Here is a 22,130-nt window from a genome sequence, read left to right as displayed (position 1 = left end):
TCCTCTTTTCACATTGAACTCTCTCCAGGTTCAATGAATGCCTAACTTAAAGGTTCAAGAATCTTTACTTTTAAAAAAACTCAGATGGACAATCCATGTTAGTAGATAGTACTGAATTGTTTAAATGTTTATCTTAAGTGTATAAGTTAGGATTGAATACACTTGGTCTAATTGAGCAAACAACCAAATATTTAGTATTACCTCCAAAAAAGTTTGAATAAGTGCAATAAATCAACAAAATTATATTGGAACGACAGCTAAACAAATGCAAATTCTGTTTTTAGATACACATAACTTCAGTTATATCAGATAATTTTTAATAATTTTATATGTTTTGCAGTCTTATTGTTAACCACCTTATGATACTGTATTTTTAAAAATAACCAAAAATTTAGATGCTATATATTAGAAACTATAAATATTGAAACCAATTATGCTGTTTCCCTTCCACCATCTTTCAACTGATTCCTCTAGGCTTGCCAGATACCCTCACAAAGTCATTGGTTAATACAAAGCATAAGCATGTAAATTCCAATATGTTTATGACCAAGATAAATATATTCTAAACTGTACTCATGAAAGCCAGAAATCCATTAGAAAATAAGTATCCTAGACTTGATTTAAATACCAAGCAAAATGAGATAGTGGAATTTGGAAATAATATAAATAATATAAGCAATCACACTTACATTTTAAATTAATGGTTTTGATTCAAGGTTGTCATTACTGTAACTCTAACTGTAAAATTTAAAATGTAATTTATCTGCAAATGGAAAAGAAGAACCAAAAGTATATTGTATCTACAATCTGAAGAGATGCAATTCACTCTGTCACCTCATCTTGTTGTGGGAATAGACAAAGGAAGCTATTCATATTTCTAACGTTACATAATGTGATTTATTTCAAGATCTGAAAGTGTATCTTGATCATCTGGTAGATTCGGTTTACTGTTATCCTCTTCAGTAAAAAGGATATCAGGCAAGCAATGCTTGGTTAGTGGTAAATTTGGTTATGAGTATGGTTGTTTATAATGCATATAGGAATGTGAACATAATTCTAAATGAACAAGAAAAAGATAAAAAATTTGTGGAGAATTGATGGCCATTGCTTAGCTGTTTAATTTGTTTACCTGTGAAAATAGAATTTTCCTGCTGGCCACTTTATTTTCTACCACTGACTTTTAGCGCTTCCCTGACACATGTAGGAAAGGGTAAAAGCTAATGAGTGTAAATGTCAGCACAATATAAATTACTGCAAAGGGGAAAGTTGATGCATGGCTCAGAATCTGAAAGTGGAACGTCCACCACTTTTGTGATTATGGATCACATCACAATCTAATAGCAATTTTTATTTAATCAATAATTTCCATGCTGAACAGACAGGCCTGTTACAGAGGATCGACAAGTAGGTACTGATAACAACAGGGCTCTTATTAATCTTTTACCTTGCCACCTTATCAGTCAAACTACTGTAAAAACCACCACCAAGATAGATTTAATTTCTTTCCTCATTCTGCATCCCACCCCTATTTCCTAATTCTGCTCTTTTTCAGATACATAATGTTTTATATTTTATATACAAAATATATTTTATGAAACCTGGGGCATTACACAAAAAGGCAATTTATATTTAGCAATTTCTCAAATCAGTGAAACCTAGCCCAGTTCTCAGTACCATTATAGGCTAATAAATCATACTTTCTCTTTGAGATGTCAATCGCCAAAGCCCTTTGTAAAAATGTTGGCATCTGTAATTCAGTAAAGCTTTTTCATCTTGAATTAAGATGCTTCAGACTGATAATGAGAATAATCCTTTCTTGATCAAAAAAAAAAAAAAAAATCTGCATTTTACCAATTAAAACTGCTGCCAGAAGCCAAACGGGCAGCATTGAGACTCCACTGAAGTTTATCTCTGCTAAACACAAGGAGGAATGCAGTTAAAGCTTTGTTTCATTTTCAGTTTGACTACTTTATCTCTCTCTAAGAACTGCAGCATCTCAGCCTTGGTAATACCACAAAAATAGTATACCTACACTACAAACCACTGCAGCTACCTACTCTGACAAAGACACCACCCATTTATTTTGAAGATTAAACATACACCACCTTGAACAAAAGTCACAGTAACATATGAGTTTCCCAAAAAGAAAACTGCTGAATTTATTACACCATGATAACAGCATCAGACACATCCTTCTGTTACAGTGCTATGGCACAACCAATGATACAGTAAAGCACAACAAAGCAATACACAAAAAGCTAGTAACAGCTCTTTCCTCTAAAATTGATTGTGAGCTTCAAGAGTCAAATATTATTTAGGAGATAAAGAGCATAAAAATCCAATGTAAAATACCAAGAATATAGAAAAGATCCAAATTCCTTTTAAACACCACTATTCCAACAATGATTGACTACATTTTTTTCAGTAATTCTTAAACTGGTAGCGGTTATTATCAACCATTGTCTTCTCTATATAACTAATATTCAAACACACTGTCTTTGAATCTGCATCTATTTGCAATTTATACTTTTCTTATACTTTTCATCTATGAAATTGTTGAATTTACTTTTAAACTAGACTTACATACTTGCTTTTCACTGCATCTTCTGGAACTAAACTTTATATATTAATTGGGCAGTACAGTATTCAAATATAAGTTTTTGGGTGGACAGAAAATTCTGATTCTAATACCCTGTTTTCCCCAAAATAAGACATCCCCTGATAATAAGCCCAATTGGGCCAAGCGTTTATTTCAGGGTTTAAAAAAATTTAAGAGAGGGTCTTATGAGTGTTAAATATAATCAACAAAAAAGAACCCTTCTTAACAAAAAGCAGCAGTATCTATATAGCAGTATCTATAAAAAGCAGTTGTTCAGTTTATCCCACACTATAATCTTTGATTCAGAAATTATACTTTTATCTAAAACCAAAGGGAGAAAGTTTTCCCGTCAAGATAGTGCATGTGAAAGGGTGCCATTTCTGCCTGTTTTGAAAAGAAATTTAAATTTAAATGGCAAATATATTTAAGCAACAAAAATATCAGATTTAATTACAAATATACCCTGTGATTATTATGAGCAGCTTTACCAAAGTTTAAGATATTTAGGCCCGAACTTTAATTCAACTCAATTTTTGTTAGTCCAACTTACTCTATAATATTTTTTCCAGAACTTTTGTATATCTCCCTCATCCTGTCACCACTAGAAATATCTACTTCCATCCCCACTTCCTTGATCCTAAGTATATCCTCTGATAATAGTTAAAATTTCCTTTCCCATGTGTCACCACTGTTTCCATTGTCATAAGTTACCACAGCAAACATACCAATCTAAACTAATTTAAAATCTTCATACATCTACCTTAATAATTCCCAGAATGACCCAAACTGTCAGGGAAATACTTTAAGAGCTGACCAGCTGCCATGATGCTGCAATACTGTAATGATGATGCAATGGTAGGAATGAGTCAACAGGATTATTTGACTGTTACCACTTTAAGAGTCTGCATTATAAGAGAGGCCCTCTCTCTCTCTCTCTCTGTGTGTGTGTATGTTTCCATGCTGTAAATTGCTGATTGATTGTTGACCTTTGCCTAATATGTGTATGTCTATTATTTGTAGAGATAAACCATTTATTTATTATTATAAACCTCTGTTTACTGTATTTTGCTCCTGGGTTGTCTCAAAATAGTCACACTGTGTGCACTCTGACAGGTTATGGGCCCAGTCCAGAGAGAAGTCCAGAGTGACTAGAGAAATCAGAAGAGAAACCCAGTGAGAGCTTGCTCCAGAGCCAGAGGGCTGTGAATCGTGGTTGTTAGTGGTTAGTGCTTATACTGGAAATAAGCAACATGGCTTCCATCAGCATAATGGGAGGAGGTTTCGTGGTATCTTGGCTAAATGAGACAAACTACCTCTCCTGGAGAGTAAAGATGGAGAGCAGCTGAGACTGTTTACAGTGAAGTGGTACTACATGTCTGGTTCTACAGAGCATCTCCAGAGACACTGCCCTGAGAGAAGAAACAGAAGAGCAGCGTAACAAGGGCGTATGGCTACTCAACTCATGAGTGGTTCTTCATCATCTTTTTCCCTGATAGCAACATCGTCTGAAAACATTAGAAACACTTGGGGCGAATCAGCATATTGCTAATAATCCACAAATGTTTTCTGGCTTGAGGCCAGCTAAGCAAACATTTGTTAGTTTGGCCAATGGTCAACGATCTGCTGTTAAAGACGAAGGTAAAGTCTATGTACCTGAGATAGGAGAAACATTAGACAATGTCTTACATGTACCTGACCTAGATCATAATCTGTTGAGTGTTTCCAGGTTAGAAGTCAAGGGTATGAAATATTGTTTGCAGGAGGACAGTATTCCATCAGGAAAGGTGGAAGAATTCATGCATGAGGGGTTAAGAAGGATGATCTGTACATTCTAGGACGGCAGGAGAATGGTTGTGCACAAACATTTATGAACACTCACACACATGACAACTACTGTATGTACATGTATGGCACAGGAGATTGGGGCATAAGAGTTGCAGAGTACTGCAGATGATGCCAGACCTAGCTGAGGGGCGCAAGTCAAAGTCAAAGTCAAAGCCAAAGCCAAGCCATGCAAGATGTACTTAGACTGCGCTGTTTGTAAAGAGGCAAAATCCAGGGTGTATCCTATGAGTAGGAAAAACTCAAGGCAAACTGTTCTGACCCAGCCTTCACAGAAGCAAGAAACAGATTCCTCGCAAAGAATAACCCCTCATTATTTACACCTTCTGAATTAACTGCATTCACCCACAAAGCCCAGGCAAGAGTCCTGCAAGGCATTAACTGAAGCAATAGGCCTTATCAGCTTGTTACATAATTGCAAGGCCATGAGCTCCCAGCCGAAAGGCTGCAAATTAAGTCAGTTCAAATAAACAAACCTCAGTTCTGGCAAGGCAGTCTTTGTCCCATGAAACACAATGAGCAAAATCTCCAGAAATGCAAACTGTTGTCTGCTATGACCACCACCCCACTTTCCTCCTATTTATTCCCCAACCAAGGAGGGACCATTCAGCGTCCACATTTGTTTTGCTTCCCAAGTTGACTCCTTGTCCTCAGTTGTTCACCTCTCCTATTTGTTCTGAGCATATGTGCATCTGGAACAGGCCCAAGCTGTTCTTCCTCCTCATTCATCTCTGACTCCAAAGGCAGCTGCCTCTCCAGTGGCTGGGAAATGTCAGACAGCCGTGGCTCTATCTCTGTATCCAATGCTGAGTATCCATCAGAGCTTTCCTAGGCTCCAGGACTAGCCAAAGTTCTTCCCCAATCTCCTCATCATCTGAGTCTGCCACCAGCTCCGCTGGCAGCTGGCGGGCCACAACACAAACAAACAGAGTTATACCTAGAAGAAGGATAGGACTAAGAATATGCAAGAATAAGCATTATCTTTCTCCACTTCATTTCTCATGCTGGAGCAGAACCAGATAAAATATAGTAGCCATTTAAATTGCAACTGAATTAGCCTTCCAAAACAAGTATAGTAAAATAAAAAACTGCTTGAAGGGAAAAATACTCTGGGGAAAAAGCTGGCAGAAAGGAGACTTCATTCAATAGCATGATTTTTACCGATATCCCTGATTTTGTTTTATGTGACTTCTTCAATAAGCAATTTACCAACAGTTTATGATAAATGTCTCCAAGGCCACGAAAAGTAAATGCCCTAGAAACATGTTTTTTTTTTACTTGCCTTTATGAGAAAAGATGAAGTCTGAAAGGGGACAAGGAATGTTTCAGGAGGTTACTGGCACCACAGGCTGCACAGACAAAATAACTATAAAGCAACCATGAAGTGTGTCTGGAATTAGTTACCACTGAGACCAAGAATACTCACATAGTTACTTTTGATGAGGGTTAGAGGTCTGGGATGCAATTTTCTTGTATATATTTTAACTAAAACATTCCGTATTACAGCTCAGCATGAGGAATGGAAAAACAAAAGGGAATAAGAGGCATTTGGGAGTAAGGATGTGACCTTTTGCTCTCTATAAACTAGAACAACAAAATAAACACGTTAGCTACTTAATTTTGGCAAGCCTGGTGCTTTTTCTTTGTTTATTGTTTTGCTTTTTCTTTGTTTATTGAACTCAAGAAATCACAAGTTTTTGTTACATTTATCTATTAATCAAAATTAAATTAAACTCAGAATTGTTCCATGAAGTTATTTCCAAAGTTGAAGCAAGGATTTTTACTTATTTCTACCACACCCATGTCAGTAGAAAATGAAAATCTTTCTTTGTTCCAATCTCTCCTTCATTTCATTTATACTTTCATAAGGATTCCAATTGCTAGACTTTCAACAATGACATTTTTCTCTTGTACATACTGTATATTTTTTCATAAATGTTTATACCTCTTAAAATAATTATGTTAGATGATTAAGAATTCCAGAAGAAACTAAGTATTAACTTTCTAAGAGTCTTGTAAACTGGAATTATTTGAAGTTGAAGAGGATTAGAAATGTTTTCTGTCCATCTCTAAACACAGAGAGGAGAAATAGTATTATGGGAGACAGCTAAATTGCTCTCTGATTAGGCTTATGGGCACCAGAAACAATCGGGGAGTCACCTTTGTTATCTGTGCACTGACTACCACCATAATTCCAGGATTTCTACTGAGTCAAGTCAGCCACAGAACCAGACTAACTTGAATAACTTGTTAATATATTCTCAATGCATTTTTGTGTTGTAGTCCATATTGTTGGGATTCCTTGAAAGTTTCTTAAGCATCTCACTATGGGAAAGCCAGTAAAAACAGTTAAACATTCTTTATAAATAGCTTGCTCACCTTCCTGTGCAACATTGCAATTGCTAGGGAGCCATAAATATATGAATAAAAATCATGTAAATCACACACATGCCCACGCACACACACACACACACTTTATAGGCATTTGAAGGAAATATATGAAAATCTCTTTGAACCTTTCCATTCTAACTTTTGTCTGTATTTAGAAGAGTTGGAAAAATCATAATAAAGAAAACACCTAAATCATTTTATATATATTTCTGTCCATAATTTTAAAAATTTCATCTTTGAAATATCTGTGAGAGGACTATTTTACTAATATCTACCAATATTGGAAAGAATAGGAGAGTAAATTTTCAGACAAATGTTTAAAAACCATACCTTTTTCTGGATGTGGGGTACAATTACATATCCACCTTGATCATCAGCAAACAGTAGATGTTTGGGGTTTTATATACAATACTACCCCATTGATTTTCTTCTTAGAATTAGCAGAAATAAATTCCAGACCCAAAGTCTTATTTGTTAAATACTTTTTATCAGTCTCTTTAATATGGGTTCTTTGCAAACATGCTACACTACACTACACTACACTACATTACACTACACTATACTATACTTTTTTCAAATAGTGAAATAACCAGAATGTGGAATTTTAGTCTTGGTCAAATCAACTTTTAGCCTTAAGATAATAAAATTTAACACACATTAAAATGATTAATGCTTTAGATTTTGTAATTTAATTTAATTTAATTTAATTTAGTAATTTAATTTAGATTTTATAATTTTGTAAACAACAAACTTAAAGACTTGTGATCCATCCCACCCCTAAAAGGACCTAACGGTAAAGAATGCAATGATGAAGCAGTTAAAGCAAATGTCTTTAACACATTATTCGACTCAGTCTTTGTAAACAGCAATGGCTCATACCCAACTTTTCTTAGTCGTACCACAAATAACTACAACAATCTAACACAAATAGGTTTCACAGAAGATAACGTTGGGCACTACACAGACTAAAACCATCTCTATCTATTGGACCTGATGGACTATGTGCATACTTTTTAAAAAAGCTGTCCACTGCCAGAACCCCTAAGCATAATCTTTGAAAAATCTTTCAGGACTAGCTCTCTGCCCAAACTATGGTCACTAGCCATGGTCATCCCTATCTTCAGAAAGGGAGACCTCAGTTTAGTTGAAAATTACAGACCAATTTCTTTATGCTGCGTCACCTGCAAAGTCATGAAATCAATCATTAACCAATCCATTACCCTCCACCTAAAAACAAACAACCTACTCTCTAAGAAACAATTTGGTTTCAGAGAAAAATTATCCTGTAATCTACAACTTCTACACTGCAAAAACATATGGACTACAAATCTCGATCAGGGCAAAGCAATAGATGCAATTTACATAGACTTCTGTAAAGCCTTTGATTCAGTGGTGCATGACAAACTACTTGTAAAACTAAAATCCTATGGCATTTCCAGACCTCTATGTAATTAGATAGCTGTGTTCCTGTCAAACAGACAACAAGTGGTCAAAATAGGGAGTGCCCTATCAAATCCTACACCTGTTAATAGTGGTGTCCTCCAAGGCAGCATTCTAGGACCAACACTCTTCATACTATACATAAATGACCTTTGCAATCATGTTATAAGCAACTGCGTTCTCTTCACCGATGATGTAAAGCTATTTAACATCACAAACAATGCTTCTACTCTTCAAAAAGACCTTGACTTTGTGTTGGAATGGTCAAACAACTCCAAATCTCAATCAACAAATGCTCTGCCTTACACATTGGCAAAAAGAATCAGAACACAAAATACAAGCTGAGTGGACATGACCTTGTAGATGACCGTCACTCTGTCAAGGACCTTGGAGTACTCATATCTAATGATCTAAGTGCCAAAGTCCACTGTAACAACATCGCCAAAAAGGCATTAAGAGTTATAAACCTAATCTTGCATAGCTTTTTCTCCAGTAATATTACACTACTAACCAGAGCATACAAAACATTTGCTAGACCAATTCTCGAATACAGCTCATCTGTCTGGAACCCGCACAGCATATAGAACATTAATACAATTGAGCGTGTCCAGTAATATTTCACAAGAAGAGTCTTCCACTCCTCTGCTCGCAACAAAATATCTTATGCCACCAGACTTGAAATTCTAGGCTTAGAAAACTTAGAACTACATTGCCTTCGGTATGACCTAAGCCTGGCTCATAAAATTATCTGCTACAAAAAACCTGTCAATGACTACTTCAGCTTCAACCACAACAATACACAAGCACCCAATAGATACAAACTTAAAGTGAACCGCTCCAAACTTGATTGCAGAAAATATGACTTCAGCAACAGACTGGTCAATGCCTGGAATGCATTACCTGATTCTGTAGTGTAACAGAGCTGTAGTCAATTTGAAACTAAGATGTGTGGTGATAAAATTGTAAGGTAAATAATCAGACCAAGAGGTTAGAATATATATATATATTTTTAAAAAAATGCTTTGATATTGATGCTAAAAGGTGTAATGAAGGAAGCTTGGGAAAGAACCAGATATAATTGAATTTATAAATGGGCACAATAATGAATTAAGCTTCTATGTGAAATTAAATTGGTGGTAATATAATAGAATGGTTCTGATCAAGATACTAGAATTTATGTTAAAAAAATTTTTTATGTTTTGATTTTTAATTTTAAAAGATGTAATGGGAAATTGTGAATGAAGCTTTTTAAAATTTAAGCGATTGTATCCATCTATGATCGGATTGAGACTTCGCTCTTGAAAGAGATATATTTTATGTTTTATGTTAGAAAAAATAAAAAAATACTTTGCAAAAAAAATAAAAAACAATACACGAGCACACAATAGATAAACTTTTTTTTATTAAAAAGTTTTTATTTTATAAACACACATACATACAATATATAATCATTCAATCAGTGTATCATCTGAATACATCTTTTTTTCCTCTTACTCCTCCGATATTTATCATATCTTGATATTATCATTTCATTTGTTGTAACATTTTCCCCACATTTACTTTTATATTTGTACCTTTATCTATTCAACAATTCTATCCCACCCAACCCTCCCCCCCCTCCCCACCCACCCCCGACTTCCCAGAGCAAAAACAGGGTATAACATTTAACAAGCAAAAGCTAAAATATACTAACCTACTACAAAGTTTAAAATTCCCTCATGCTCTTTAACTCCTCTTTTGCAAATTCATCAACCTCCCTTTTGTAAATTCTCAAAATCAGTTAGATTAAATTCTTTCTTCCTGACTATAAGAGCCTTTTTCTTGGTATGTAATCCAATAGCTTTAACAATATTACAAGCATTAACAAACATTGATAAATTTCATTTTCATCCTTCAGACACCTTTCTTTTTCAACATTGCTCCCTAATAAGATTCTAAATTAAACATTTATCCTCTTTATTCCTTCATAAACCAATTATCAATTTCTAACTATTCAGCATTAAAAATTCTAAATTAAACATTTTAAAACTTTAAACATTTTATCACCTATACCTTTTAAAATAGTATAATCTTATATTAAACATTTTAAAAAACCTCTTTATACATCAATAAGACCTTCTTAGGTCATTCCTCAAAATATAAATTTCAAAACCTTCAGAAAACTATCCCTTAAATTTTTAATTAACTATTTCTATATTTTTTCCAGTCCTTCTTCCTCAATCAACATTGCTCCCTAATGAAGTTCTAAATTAGACATTTATCCTCTTTAATCCTTCATAAAATTAGACATTTTAAAATTTTAAACATTTTATCTCATATACCTTCTTAAAGTACTATAATCTTATGTTAAACATTTTAAAAATCTCTTAATACATCAATAAGACATTAAGTCATTTCTCAAAATATAAATTTCAAACCCTTCAGAAAGGTGTCCCTCAAATTTTTAATTAACCATTTTGATACCTTGATAACTCTTAAAAAGCTATCATTTTTACCTCGATAACTCTTAAGAAGCTATCATTTTTATATCCAGACCCAATTGTAATAACACACTTCCTTTATATTATTATCTTAGAATAAACTTTAAAAATACAAATTTAATTAAGCTTCTCAACCTATTGCCAAAATCCTCCCCAGAAAAAGATTAATCTTCAGTTCTTCCCTTCTTTGTATTTTTTCCAGTCCTTTTTCTTCGATAATTCTTTCTTCTTTAGCATTGCTCCTCCTCCTGCTTTTATTTTCGAGAATTTTAAAATTTGGATTTGAGGTTGATGTCTCTTTGAAAGTTTTTGTCTTTCATTTAATTTGAAACCCCCATAAAACTCTCTCAAGTCCTCCTGATTAAACTCTTCCAGATTCCTTTGGTTTCCCCTCTTGGTCTGGAAAGCATCCTTTTTGTCCAAAGTCACATTAAACTGAGTTTCTGCCCCATCTTGTTCCAACAGCTCACTACTGTCTGACAAGCCTTGAAATGATACTATATTCTCCTTTGTCTCCATGTTTTGAGTCAAAACAGTTTCCTCTTCCTGAGACCTTTCATTAAAAAAACCTTTAAAACTTTCCAGTAAAGCAGTGATATGTGACTCAAAAATTTCATGTATTATAGCTCTTATTTGTGTATTTGCTGGTGTGTGTAATAATAGTCCTTCAGCACTTTCAAAGGTGCCAGCCATTTTCTTTTTCTTTTTTTTTCCAAAGTCCAATTATTTTTAAATTTGTTCAACTATCAGGTCAATAAATCCAATAATTTTCCACACAATTTAGAAGTATAAAATATAAAGTAGTTAAGATCAATACCATAGTCTTTTTCATTTCACTAGCACTTTAAATCTTTTTCTTGCCACATTTACAATGTTGCAGCTTTAACTATCACTATCACTTTCACTTGTAACTTTCGTTTTAAAATGCCCTTAAGCGCCATCTTTTTTGCTTTTTCTTTTAAACGGAGTTAAAGTTTAATACTTGCATTTCCTGTTCTCCTGATTTGCTCTGCCAGCATCCAGATTCGAATTTTCTCATAATCCTTAAAATTGCGCTGCTGGTGTGGTCGCAACCTCTTGTTCTGCTTAAAGCAGAATTGTCCCGGATCCGGAGCACTGAAGGGCTTTCAGGGAGCTCCCACCCTGCAAACCCCAGGCTTTAAAAAAAAGCCTGGGGGTCTAGGGGAGCTCTACCCAGACCCTTCTGCTCTTCTCTCCCCCTTTTTCCCTGGGGGAGAGTTTCGAGCCGCTAGAGCAGCTGATTTTCGCTGCTCTAGCGGCAAACGGAATCACGGGGTTGGAGCTCCTGAAGGAGCGTCCATTCGGGGAACGCGGAGCCACCGGAAGTCCAATAGATACAAACTTAAAGTGAACTGCTCCAAACTTGACTGCAGAAAATATGACTTCAGCAACAGTGGTCAATGCCTGGAATGCACTACCTGATTCTGTGGTTTCATCCCAAAACCCCCAAAATTTTAACCTAAGACTGTCTACTGTTGTAGACAGTCCTAAGATGTCTGTAAGGGGCATGCATAAGTGCACCAGCATGCCTACCATTTCTGTCCTAATGTTCCCTTTATTTGTATTTATTTTATGTATTCAATTCATGCTTATACATATATATTATCTAATACGTATTTGACAAATAAATAAATAAAATAAATTATTTTCTTTTACATAATCAAAATTCTGTAATTATTAAATGATTAACTTAATATAGCTTAATCAATGACATTATACACCTAATTAATAAGGCAGCAGATTTTTAAAAATTAAGATACCAATTGTAATATAACAAGAAAAAAAGCAAAGTATTGCCAATTTGGTCTATGCGATATAGGAATTATTAGAGGTATTATAAAAATGCTCATCTTTCATTAATTAAATGTTCAATGATGTATCTGATGTGAATATAGGTGTGCATAATATAGAATCATTAGTTCTGTGCAACAAGAACAGAATTTGAATTTGAATCATCTGATTTCTCTGTTGAAATCTCAGAAAAAAATAGAATTAGTTCTGTAGTTGTGTCATTAATACTCTTTTGATCTTAAATATGATACATAATCAAGCTTTCACAAAGTAAGGAACTGTTGTGACACATGAATATGAAAAAATAAAGGAAAACATGTATATTCTCCTTGAATAATACATTTTCCAGATTAGTTTTAAATTAGATGCTATTATACTATACCAGCAACAATGACAAGGAAAAATGTTTCAGTTTTCTGAGTGCCATTTTATTCACACTAAATAATAACTTTCCTTTCTGCCCTTATTTTCCCTAAATATATCATATCTTTTAAAGCAAACTTCCCGAATTTAGTATCTTGTGGGCAGATAAATTAATTAAAGAGCAGAATAATAAAAGGATCTTCAGCAAACAGAATCTAAACAATACAGCATTTTTTGTTATTTTCTTTGAAGGGAAGGAGGGAGGGAAGACATTTCAGTGGTTGTACAAGTAGGTAATCTTTTTAGAAGCCTTATGCATTGTAAATGAGATTGGCAGGAAATCCAGCAGTCCAGGTCATAATTCTACTCTCCAGCTTTGTGATTTGCTAATATGAAACACATGCTATTCTTTTGCTCACAGTTCAAATAACCTAGGAATTCCAGCAGTGTAGCTCAGTGACTGAACCAGAACAAGGGCAGAACTTGTCAGGATTTAAGAGCTTTCAGCAAAGCCCGTCAATTGCAGTCAGCACCCCATTCCTTAGAAGGATATCAATTATAGATAGTGAGTTGCTTTAGCAAGGGGAGTCAGTGCTGTCAGACACTAGATAGACAACCATGAAGAATCATGAATCTTTCTATTAGCTGTAAAAGAGAGGAAGGCTGGTGGCAGTGGTGGTGGTGGTGGGGGTGTATGGTAGCAAGAAGGGATGGACAGGTGCTATAAATAAGCAGGCCATCTGAACTATTTAATGCAGTGTTTCACAGAGCATCCTTTATGAACATTTTAACTATACTAGGTTCTGATTAGCATTTGGCAATCAAAATGAACTACTACTTTACTTAACTTTACATTGATAAATAATTCAAGTACTTCAAAGTAGTAAGTGTTGGGGTAATTCAGTACTAACTGGTAAATTCTGGTTACATTTTAAGCACTGTTTTTAAAAATCAAGTTCTCCAAAAGCAATGAATACAATTACTATTTCCTATTGTCTAAAGAGATAAGTTCTAGTAATCTTATCTTAAAAATCAAAATTACCCACTATGATCTTAGTCTGGTGCTCTTCTTCTGCCTTGGAGTTCAAGACCCATAGTCTTCTACCATTTTAGAATATGCTATAAAGAGTAAACACAGCTCTGCTGCTTGAAGGTTGCAAGAACTGAAGTTGGGAAATTAATGTCAATTACAAATTGTGTGAAATTTTGTTGAAAATACCCTGGCAATGATAAATATTTGATATTTATGTTCTTGGCAAGGCAATCACTGGTGATATATTTCATTTATTTAATGATGTATCTTTGCAAATGCATCCTTTTAGAATTCCTAGTCAGTATCTCCCAGAAAGGCCCCCAAATATTGTTAATAAGCAGTTAACACGATGAGGCAGATACTTAAAGTTTAATTTAAGACTGCTTGTAAATAATAATATAAAACTTATAGTACTAGATACACAGATTCAAATTAGTCTGGAGATAAATTCAGTAAGAAATCAACTACAGTATATATGTCTTTCTATGGAACCATACCTATCATGTAATGCAGTTAAAAGTAAACTATTACAGCTCTATAATCTGTAAAGGTTGAATCTAGGTGCATGTTGGATTCTAACAGCAATTGAGATTGCCTATCGCTATTGTTGTAAAATTTTACAACATAAAATTGTTTTATGTTGTATCCTCAAGATGCACAGTTGTTAAGTGGAAAGAGGGAAGAAACCCAATAAGGAGTGAGTGGATGATTGGAGGGATAGGGAAGGGCATGAGAAGAGTTGTGCAGGCTGCATATGAGTCATAGTGGCTGGGAGGGCTAGCAATGTCGCGTAGGAGGCCAGGAAAAATCTAGGGAGTGCCAGCACAGGCTGCACACATGTTGTGGGAGGTTCTGGGAAGTGGTACAGGCCACATGTGAAATATGGGGAGTCAGGTACGGCCTCTGGAGGCTGTATATGAGTGGAGGAATAAAGAAAAAGCAGGAGCTTACTTGAATGATTTGCAACCTTCCCAGCAGGTTTCCCCACTGACTTTGGAAAGCTGGAAGGAATGTTACAATAAGTTTATGGAACCACAGCTCCCTGGGATGTTGCAATCACAGACTGGGCACACAAGTAAACAGATTATAATCAAATGACCATGGGATTTCTGCAATGGCCAGAACCTCAGCAACTAGTCCCTTTTTCCAGCCCCGTTGTAACTTTCAATAATTGCTGAAAGAATGGACAACCGCCAGGGACTACCTGTACTGAAAGAGAGCAAGCATGCAGAAAATTTGTGTAGCTCTACAAACTATTGATAGAATTCAAAATTTAAAAAAAACCATTCCAACCTGAATGGAACTGAAAACAACACGGGATATACAAGAATTTCAGACCCAGAGCAGTCCAAACCCAATATGAAATATGTATATTTTAAATGGTATTACAAGGACATGGAAAAAAGTAAGTAAATAAAACTGACATCCAAATTTCTGACACTGAGAGAAGCACTGTGCATGAACAATGCATGGTGGTATAACCAGTAGTGGGACTGAAATAATTTAACAACCGGTTCTCTGCCCTAATGATTTCTTCCATCAACCAGTTCACCAAACTGCTCAGAAAGTTAACAATCTGAAGTGGTGCGAACTGGTTGAATCTCACCACTGGGTATAACCCATTACTGATGTGATCTTATGAGAAGATGAATGTTAGATATATCACTTCCATCCATCAATTGTTTCTTTCATGGTGTAGAAGAGAGGAGTATCACCTGATGTCCTAATTTTCATTCCAATTTTGCTACTTTTATATATTCAAAGAGGTTAGTTAAAGCTGGAAAAAACCAAACATCTCATTTGGGATTGTTTGTGTTAATTACCCAAAGTAATGAACTTTCAGTGGTTCTGGAAAAAGTACATTTTGATATATTTTGACAATGCAGATTGTTAATATTAAATCCTTTTCCCTTTTTATTTCTTGTATATGGTTCATTTCTTTCAGCTTTCTCATGACTTGCAGGTTTGTCATTACTTTGTCCTCTTTTTTCAATTAATAATTTTATATTTACTAATGTTTAATAAATAACTATCAAGCTAAAGTCTTTGCTACCTGAACTCATGGCATGTCCATTCATTCTGATTTGGATATAAAGACTGATTGGCAGTATACTGGATGCAACCAAAACATCATAATTTTGCAATCATGTATTCATCAAAACTATTATAGGTGGTTACTATCTGAAACAATCATTCAAAATTATTGTAGGTGCTTACTATCTATGAAAACCATTTTGAAGTTACATGCTGTACTTTCTCCCCGGACAAAACATCTGTCATGTTATGGAAAGCCCCCAAAAATGGAAAGCCCCAAAGCAATATATTTTTTCCCTAAATAACTTACTTCACCTTGTTAAAATAGTAAAAGTTTGATATATTAAGTACATCAAATATCCTAGAGTTGTAGGGCGAAAATCTCCATCTCTTGTTTCTATTGTTGCAGGCCAATTTGAAGGGACTGGAGGCATCAAACTTGGCAAAAAAGTTAATAACAACTCATGCCCAGCTTATTCTTTCTCAATAACTATCAAAGTCTGTAATTCAAAATAGTATTTTATGGCTTATAGGATCAGAACCATTACACTCTCTATTGAAGACTTTATTGAATTTTACACTAAGCTTTAGCTGACTGAACAGGTCAAACACTATAGCATGGAGTTTTGCTTTATTCACAGAAATCCATAAGCTGCCTCCAGTCAGCAATGTGGTTTGCAAAGAAACTTGACTCAGCAAAGGGTCAGAGAGCGTGATCCTTTAGAAAAGGTCAGATAGTTCTCAAAGCCGGCTCCTGAATGCCATTAACTTACATGCACTAGTTGCTCCTGCATGTCAAACTCTCGTGAACAGCCTTCCCAATGGCAGTTTGTCTCATAGACCACTTCAGGTTCTTGCTTGCTTTCATCTTTCTCCCCTTCCTCCTTTACTGAGGTCATTCCTTCCGGTGGTTCCTGTCAGGGCCACGGAAGTAAGGAAGCAGATGAAAAAACAAACACTTAGGTCTTAACTTATTCAATGTTTCTAGTATTATTGTAAAATAACCAAGCCAATATTGGGACTTAAAAAAAGAAAAAGATACATTTTAGAATACTTCTCTAGAATCCTTAATCTTTCTCCCAAACCATGTGGAATTTCTCAACTTTGAAATAAAATAAAAATAAAATAAAAATTAGAAAGTCTGTTACAGATTTGTCTTGTTGTTCAGACAAAGACCATTTCTGATAAAGTTTTAACCTTTGCTAACAGAACTGTAAAACAGAGCAATACTTTTAGATCCATCAGTTGTTATACAAAAGAAACTATTTTAAATGTAAACCAGTATTGGCTACGTGGCATGATATGAAGAAAACTGTTCAGAAAACAAGTCCAGCTCCTTAGTCACAGCTTTTAAGTTATCAATTATGTGCAATCTGTCCTCAACAATTGTTCATGTTATCTCAATTGATCAATTTTATTACCACTGGAACTGCTATTTAAAGCAAATGTTGATGTCTCAGAATAAAACTGACAATTCAATGCAGTGATTCCTAAACAACACCTACGCAGAGGTAGATTTATGAACAAATTCATGACCACAGAAAGGCAGCTTTCTAGAACTTCGCTTATTGTCTTTTTATGGGAAGGGGCAACAAATATGCAAACAAGGAGATTTTCAGATTTTAGAGAGAGAAAAACTGAGGATAGTCGTAAAGAAAAACAATTCAATTTCAGGACATACATTACCCTTTTGGGGTATTTCAAGCTTCAATCTAATGAAAGATTGCTCCCCTCATTTTCAGCAATGATACTGTTAAAATTTGGTAGGAGTCAAAGCAACTTGGAGTTTTGAGATAGCCTTTACAGGACTCAATTTTTCCTAATCAACCAACCCATAACTATCACTGTTAAATGTTATGCAAAGACTAGTAGTATTAGTAGATGTAGAGTGTATGCTTTGGCAAAGATTACTCACAAAAACAATTAATGCAAAATGTGCCCTCTTCCTACAACAGATAAAAGCATAGTTTACCTGCATGCTTCCAGCTCCTGGGCTGGGGAGGTCATCGTCTGGTTTTATCTTGGAACGCTTGTTATGCATTGGGTCCCCTGTGCTGCTCACTGCAGACTCACTTGTGGGCTTACTCTGAAGCACATATTTATATCCAAAAGATATAAGTAGACTTTGAATTAAAATTCAATACATCCAGAATATTCAAAGAAACTTTACCAAAGTTCACTGAGTTTAGATTTTTATGATTGAGGTTATGTTCTTGATTTCTCTTCCATTTTCAAAATTATAATTTCTCAACAATGCTTTTACTTAGAGAGAAAACATCCTGATTGAATTCTATGTAATAATTTATATAATTTCTTTATATAAATTATATAATTTATATAAATTATTATATAAATAATTATATTATATAAGAAAATAAACATGACTGAAACTTTTCTGAACTCAGTGATAAACCAGCACAACACAAGAAAAAAGGATAAACTGTTTATTTACAAAACTTTCTTTATTATTGTAGTCTCCATATATTTGCCTGGATGACATTTTACATGCTTTATTATTTACTTTTTCATTGCCTTTTACCTAAAGGCATTTTGCTATTTTCTACTAGAAAGAGATATATTTCTTTCTACTAGAAAGAGAAATATTATTCAGTATATGTTCTGGATTATATTATTATAATTTTAGAGTATCTTAGTTTAGGATGGTCATGATCTGCAATGAATTAACATAGGATCTTTCAATGAAGATAGCAGAATCTTACAAATTTGCTAACACAGCTTTATCCCTCCACAGAGAATGGAATATCATGTCCATTGATTTGGGAATTATTATATTGGCACACACCATGTTTTTTCAAATTGTCTGCTTCTTTTCTATTTAACATAGGCTCTTGAAATTTTCAGATGGTACTCCTTGAAATTTGAGAATTCCCTAGCTTAGTATTCTGTGTAGCATGAAGTATAAAGCAAGAGAGAAATTGCTGTCTCTTAACACTTAGCACATGTTCATGGCATCCTTGGTCATAATCTTTGATTCAACAATTAGAGAGATTTTTGTCTTTTACCTTCTTCAGCAGGGGTATAAATTTCATCCCTTTGCTGTTCAAATGTCCTTTGCCTGAACATTCTGAAACTTAAGTTCCTATACACTGAATCTAAAAGTTACTGAAATATTTATAAGGGATGGAAAACACTCCATCAATTCAAAAGCATGATATACTCTAGGTAATTTATAATAAAAGACTGCATACATTGCAGCCCCAAGGTACTTGTTAGCAAATCTGTTCTAAGAGCTGTAATGATTAATCACTACTGTGGACAAGTCAGTATGGTGCAAAAATCTTTCCTTACATTCCCTTACCTGTGCAGCCTCTGAAGGACCTGAGCTGACCTGAACAGGATTCAAGACATTAGGGATGCCGGGAATAGGCCTCTGTGTAGGAAAGGTTGGAGCAGGATGGATGAGTGGAGGACTATGTCCAAAGGCTGAACTCAGATTTTGCTGTCGACTGATGATCTGTTGATGCATCTGCTGGAGGGATATTGGTGTGGGAGGGTATGCGAAACTTAGCGCTGGGCTGCATTATGACAGGGAAAATAGAAGTAAGTAAAAATCATTTAGGGAATTGAGTCAAGATTACTACAGGCTTGCCTTAACTGATGCTTTCAATCAGAGATGTCACGATGCATATTTTAAATCATGTACCAGCTTTATATGGAAGTTATCACTGAATATTTTTGAAAGTGAGGAATTAAAGTTAGATACTAGTTCACATGTGGAGCTCTGACCTGTTAGACTGTTAGATCTTGATTTGACATTGTCAAAAACTTAGTCCTATACTAAGTGCAGATAGCATGTAAATCGATTAAATTATTTTTTTCAAACCTGGTGAATTCTAAAAGTGGTAGATAACTTTTTTCTAAAAAAAAAATATTGTAATCCACTTTTATTTGAGATATTTCAAACTCATCCATCTCCTTTCACTGGACACACAACATAAATTCTGTTAGTTTATTATTCATACTCCCCACATACAGGACCTCCTGTATACCTGTCATGCTTTATTTCCACAGATGGAAAAAAAAAAAGATACGATAATTATTTTTATTCTGAATAATTAATATATCAAATGTTCCCCTAAGGCACCTAATGAAAACACATTACTTCTGCATGTGGGTGTTTTTTTTTTTTTTTGTCCTCTTCCAAACAAAATATTTTGAGAAATACCTATGTGTGGTTTTTCTCTCCCTTTAATACAAAATATTTTTAAAACTTCCCTGAGTCTAATTTACTTCCTGTTGATTTTAAAGAGTCTTCCCTTCCTCTAGTTAAGAGCTTACCTAAAACCTCCTAAAGTGACAATTAATATGATCAGGGAGTAAATAACATCCTGGATATATAGATTGTCAGGAATAGTAGTGTGCAAAATTTGAAATGGTGCAAGTTTGAAATTTCACAAGTGGCTTCTAGCTACTTCAATTTTACCAAAAGTATTCCAAATTTGAATGACCACCCATGATTCAGAAATTTGACATTGAGAAGATTCCCCCAGCATGTGCAGTTGAAGTTGAGAAATGATTTGAATTACATCACAGAAAGACAACAGAACACTGAAGTTCTTGTATTACATACAAGAAATCAACTAAATTGGCCAACTGGATATCAGAAGCTACAACAGAGACTGTAGAAGATAGGAGGAAAGCAAAAGCCTGGGTGAAGAAGAAGAATGGAAGAAATGTGTGGATTTGAGTGCAAAATTCCAGAGAGAGGCAAGAAAAGACAAGGAAAAGTACTAGGCTGAGCAATGTAAGAAACTGGAGGAAGCAGCAATGAGGAATCATACAAGAGAGTATTTCACTTACGTGAAGGCCAGAAATCACTTTATGGCAAGAAAGACTATGGTCACAGGGCATGATGGGCAGGAATTGCATGATGGGGGGAATAAGCAGAACAATTTTACACAAATGAAAAACAAGGCCAAGCCATAAATGGAAAATCTTATCTACTAGAAATGGAAGCAGATATTCTGGAGGAGAAAGCAGTGTGGACATTCAACCAGTTGCCTAATCACAAAGCCCCAGAAGTTGATGGAATTCCTGCAGAATTGCTGAGACCACTGCCAACAAAAATACTGATAGCGTTTTGCCAGAGTGTATGACAGTCTGGTCAGTGGCCAAAAGAATGGAAAAGATCAATATTTATTCCAATACCAAAGGAAGGTGATACTATTACAACCATTGAATCATAACCTTGATACCATACATGAGTAAAACTCTCTTGAAGATAAACCAGCAACATTTGAATCCAACCGCCAACAGAAAAATGCCTGATGTACAAGCAGGATTTCGGAAAGGAATGCATGATCATATTGTCAGTCTCCACTGGATGATGGAAAAAACAAAGGAATGCCAAAAAGACGTCTACATGTGCTTCATTGACTAGGTAGAAGCCTTCAACTGTGCTGACCATTGCAAACTCTGGAACTGCCTCAAAGAACTGAGAATATCACTACACCACATCCAGCTCATCCAATCATTGTACTTTAAGAATGGAACATGGAGACACAAAATGATTCTGAATTGAAAAAGGCAATTCGGCAAGGTTGCAGCCTGTCATTTATACTGTTCAACATGTACACAGAGATAGATGCATATTTGGAGGAATCTAATGTTAGGAATATCAACAATTTCCTATATGCATATGATTCAACATTGCTGCAGAAAGCAGGGAGGACCTGCAGTGGTTAATCCTGAGAGTCAAAGATGAAAATGAAAAATTTGGAGCGCACCTTAATATCAAGAAAACAAAGATAAGGACAACTGAGAAGAACACACAGATTGAAGTGCAGATTGACAATGAGACCATCAAAACAGTAAAGGAATTAATCTTCCTGGTCTCTAAAAAGCATATAGTCCCTTGGAAAAACTGCAATGTTTGGCGTGAATAACATCTGGAAGAGTAAAGACATCAGGCTTACAACCAAATGCAGATTAGTTAATGCAATAATTTTTCCAATTGCTACTTATGGTTGCAAAACTTGATCTCTGAAAAAGGCAGATAAGAGAAGGGTGGATGCCTTTGAATTGTGGTGCTAGAGGCAATTATTAAGCATCCCATGGACTGCAAAATAATAAACAAGTCCTAGGCCGAACTTCACTAAAAATATCACTTGAATCC

General features: G+C 35.0%; 1 protein-coding gene across 5 annotated transcripts in view; it reads right to left on the bottom strand.

Annotated features, from left to right (window-relative positions):
- GLI3 (GLI family zinc finger 3) overlaps window positions 1–22,130 on the bottom strand; it is a 577,601-nt gene that overhangs the window by 81,233 nt on the left and 474,238 nt on the right. For all 5 annotated transcript variants that reach the window (XR_015733897.1, XM_034416535.3, XM_034416534.3 and 2 more), the window contains 3 exons: window positions 19,314–19,530; window positions 17,967–18,080; window positions 16,768–16,908 (listed from right to left, as the gene is read on the bottom strand). Coding sequence is in view for 4 of the 5 variants with exons in the window: in XM_034416535.3 (XP_034272426.1) it covers window positions 16,768–16,908; window positions 17,967–18,080; window positions 19,314–19,530 (472 nt within the window). In the remaining variant the exon portion in view is untranslated. The remainder of the gene's footprint in view (window positions 1–16,767; window positions 16,909–17,966; window positions 18,081–19,313; window positions 19,531–22,130) is intronic.

This window comes from Pantherophis guttatus, chromosome 4, assembly GCF_059756535.1.
Source record: "Pantherophis guttatus breed Tessera chromosome 4, ASM5975653v1, whole genome shotgun sequence".
Lineage (NCBI taxonomy): Eukaryota > Metazoa > Chordata > Lepidosauria > Squamata > Colubridae > Pantherophis > Pantherophis guttatus.
The sequence above is the reverse complement of the archived record's forward strand: the minus strand, read 5'-3'. Positions and strand labels throughout refer to the sequence as shown.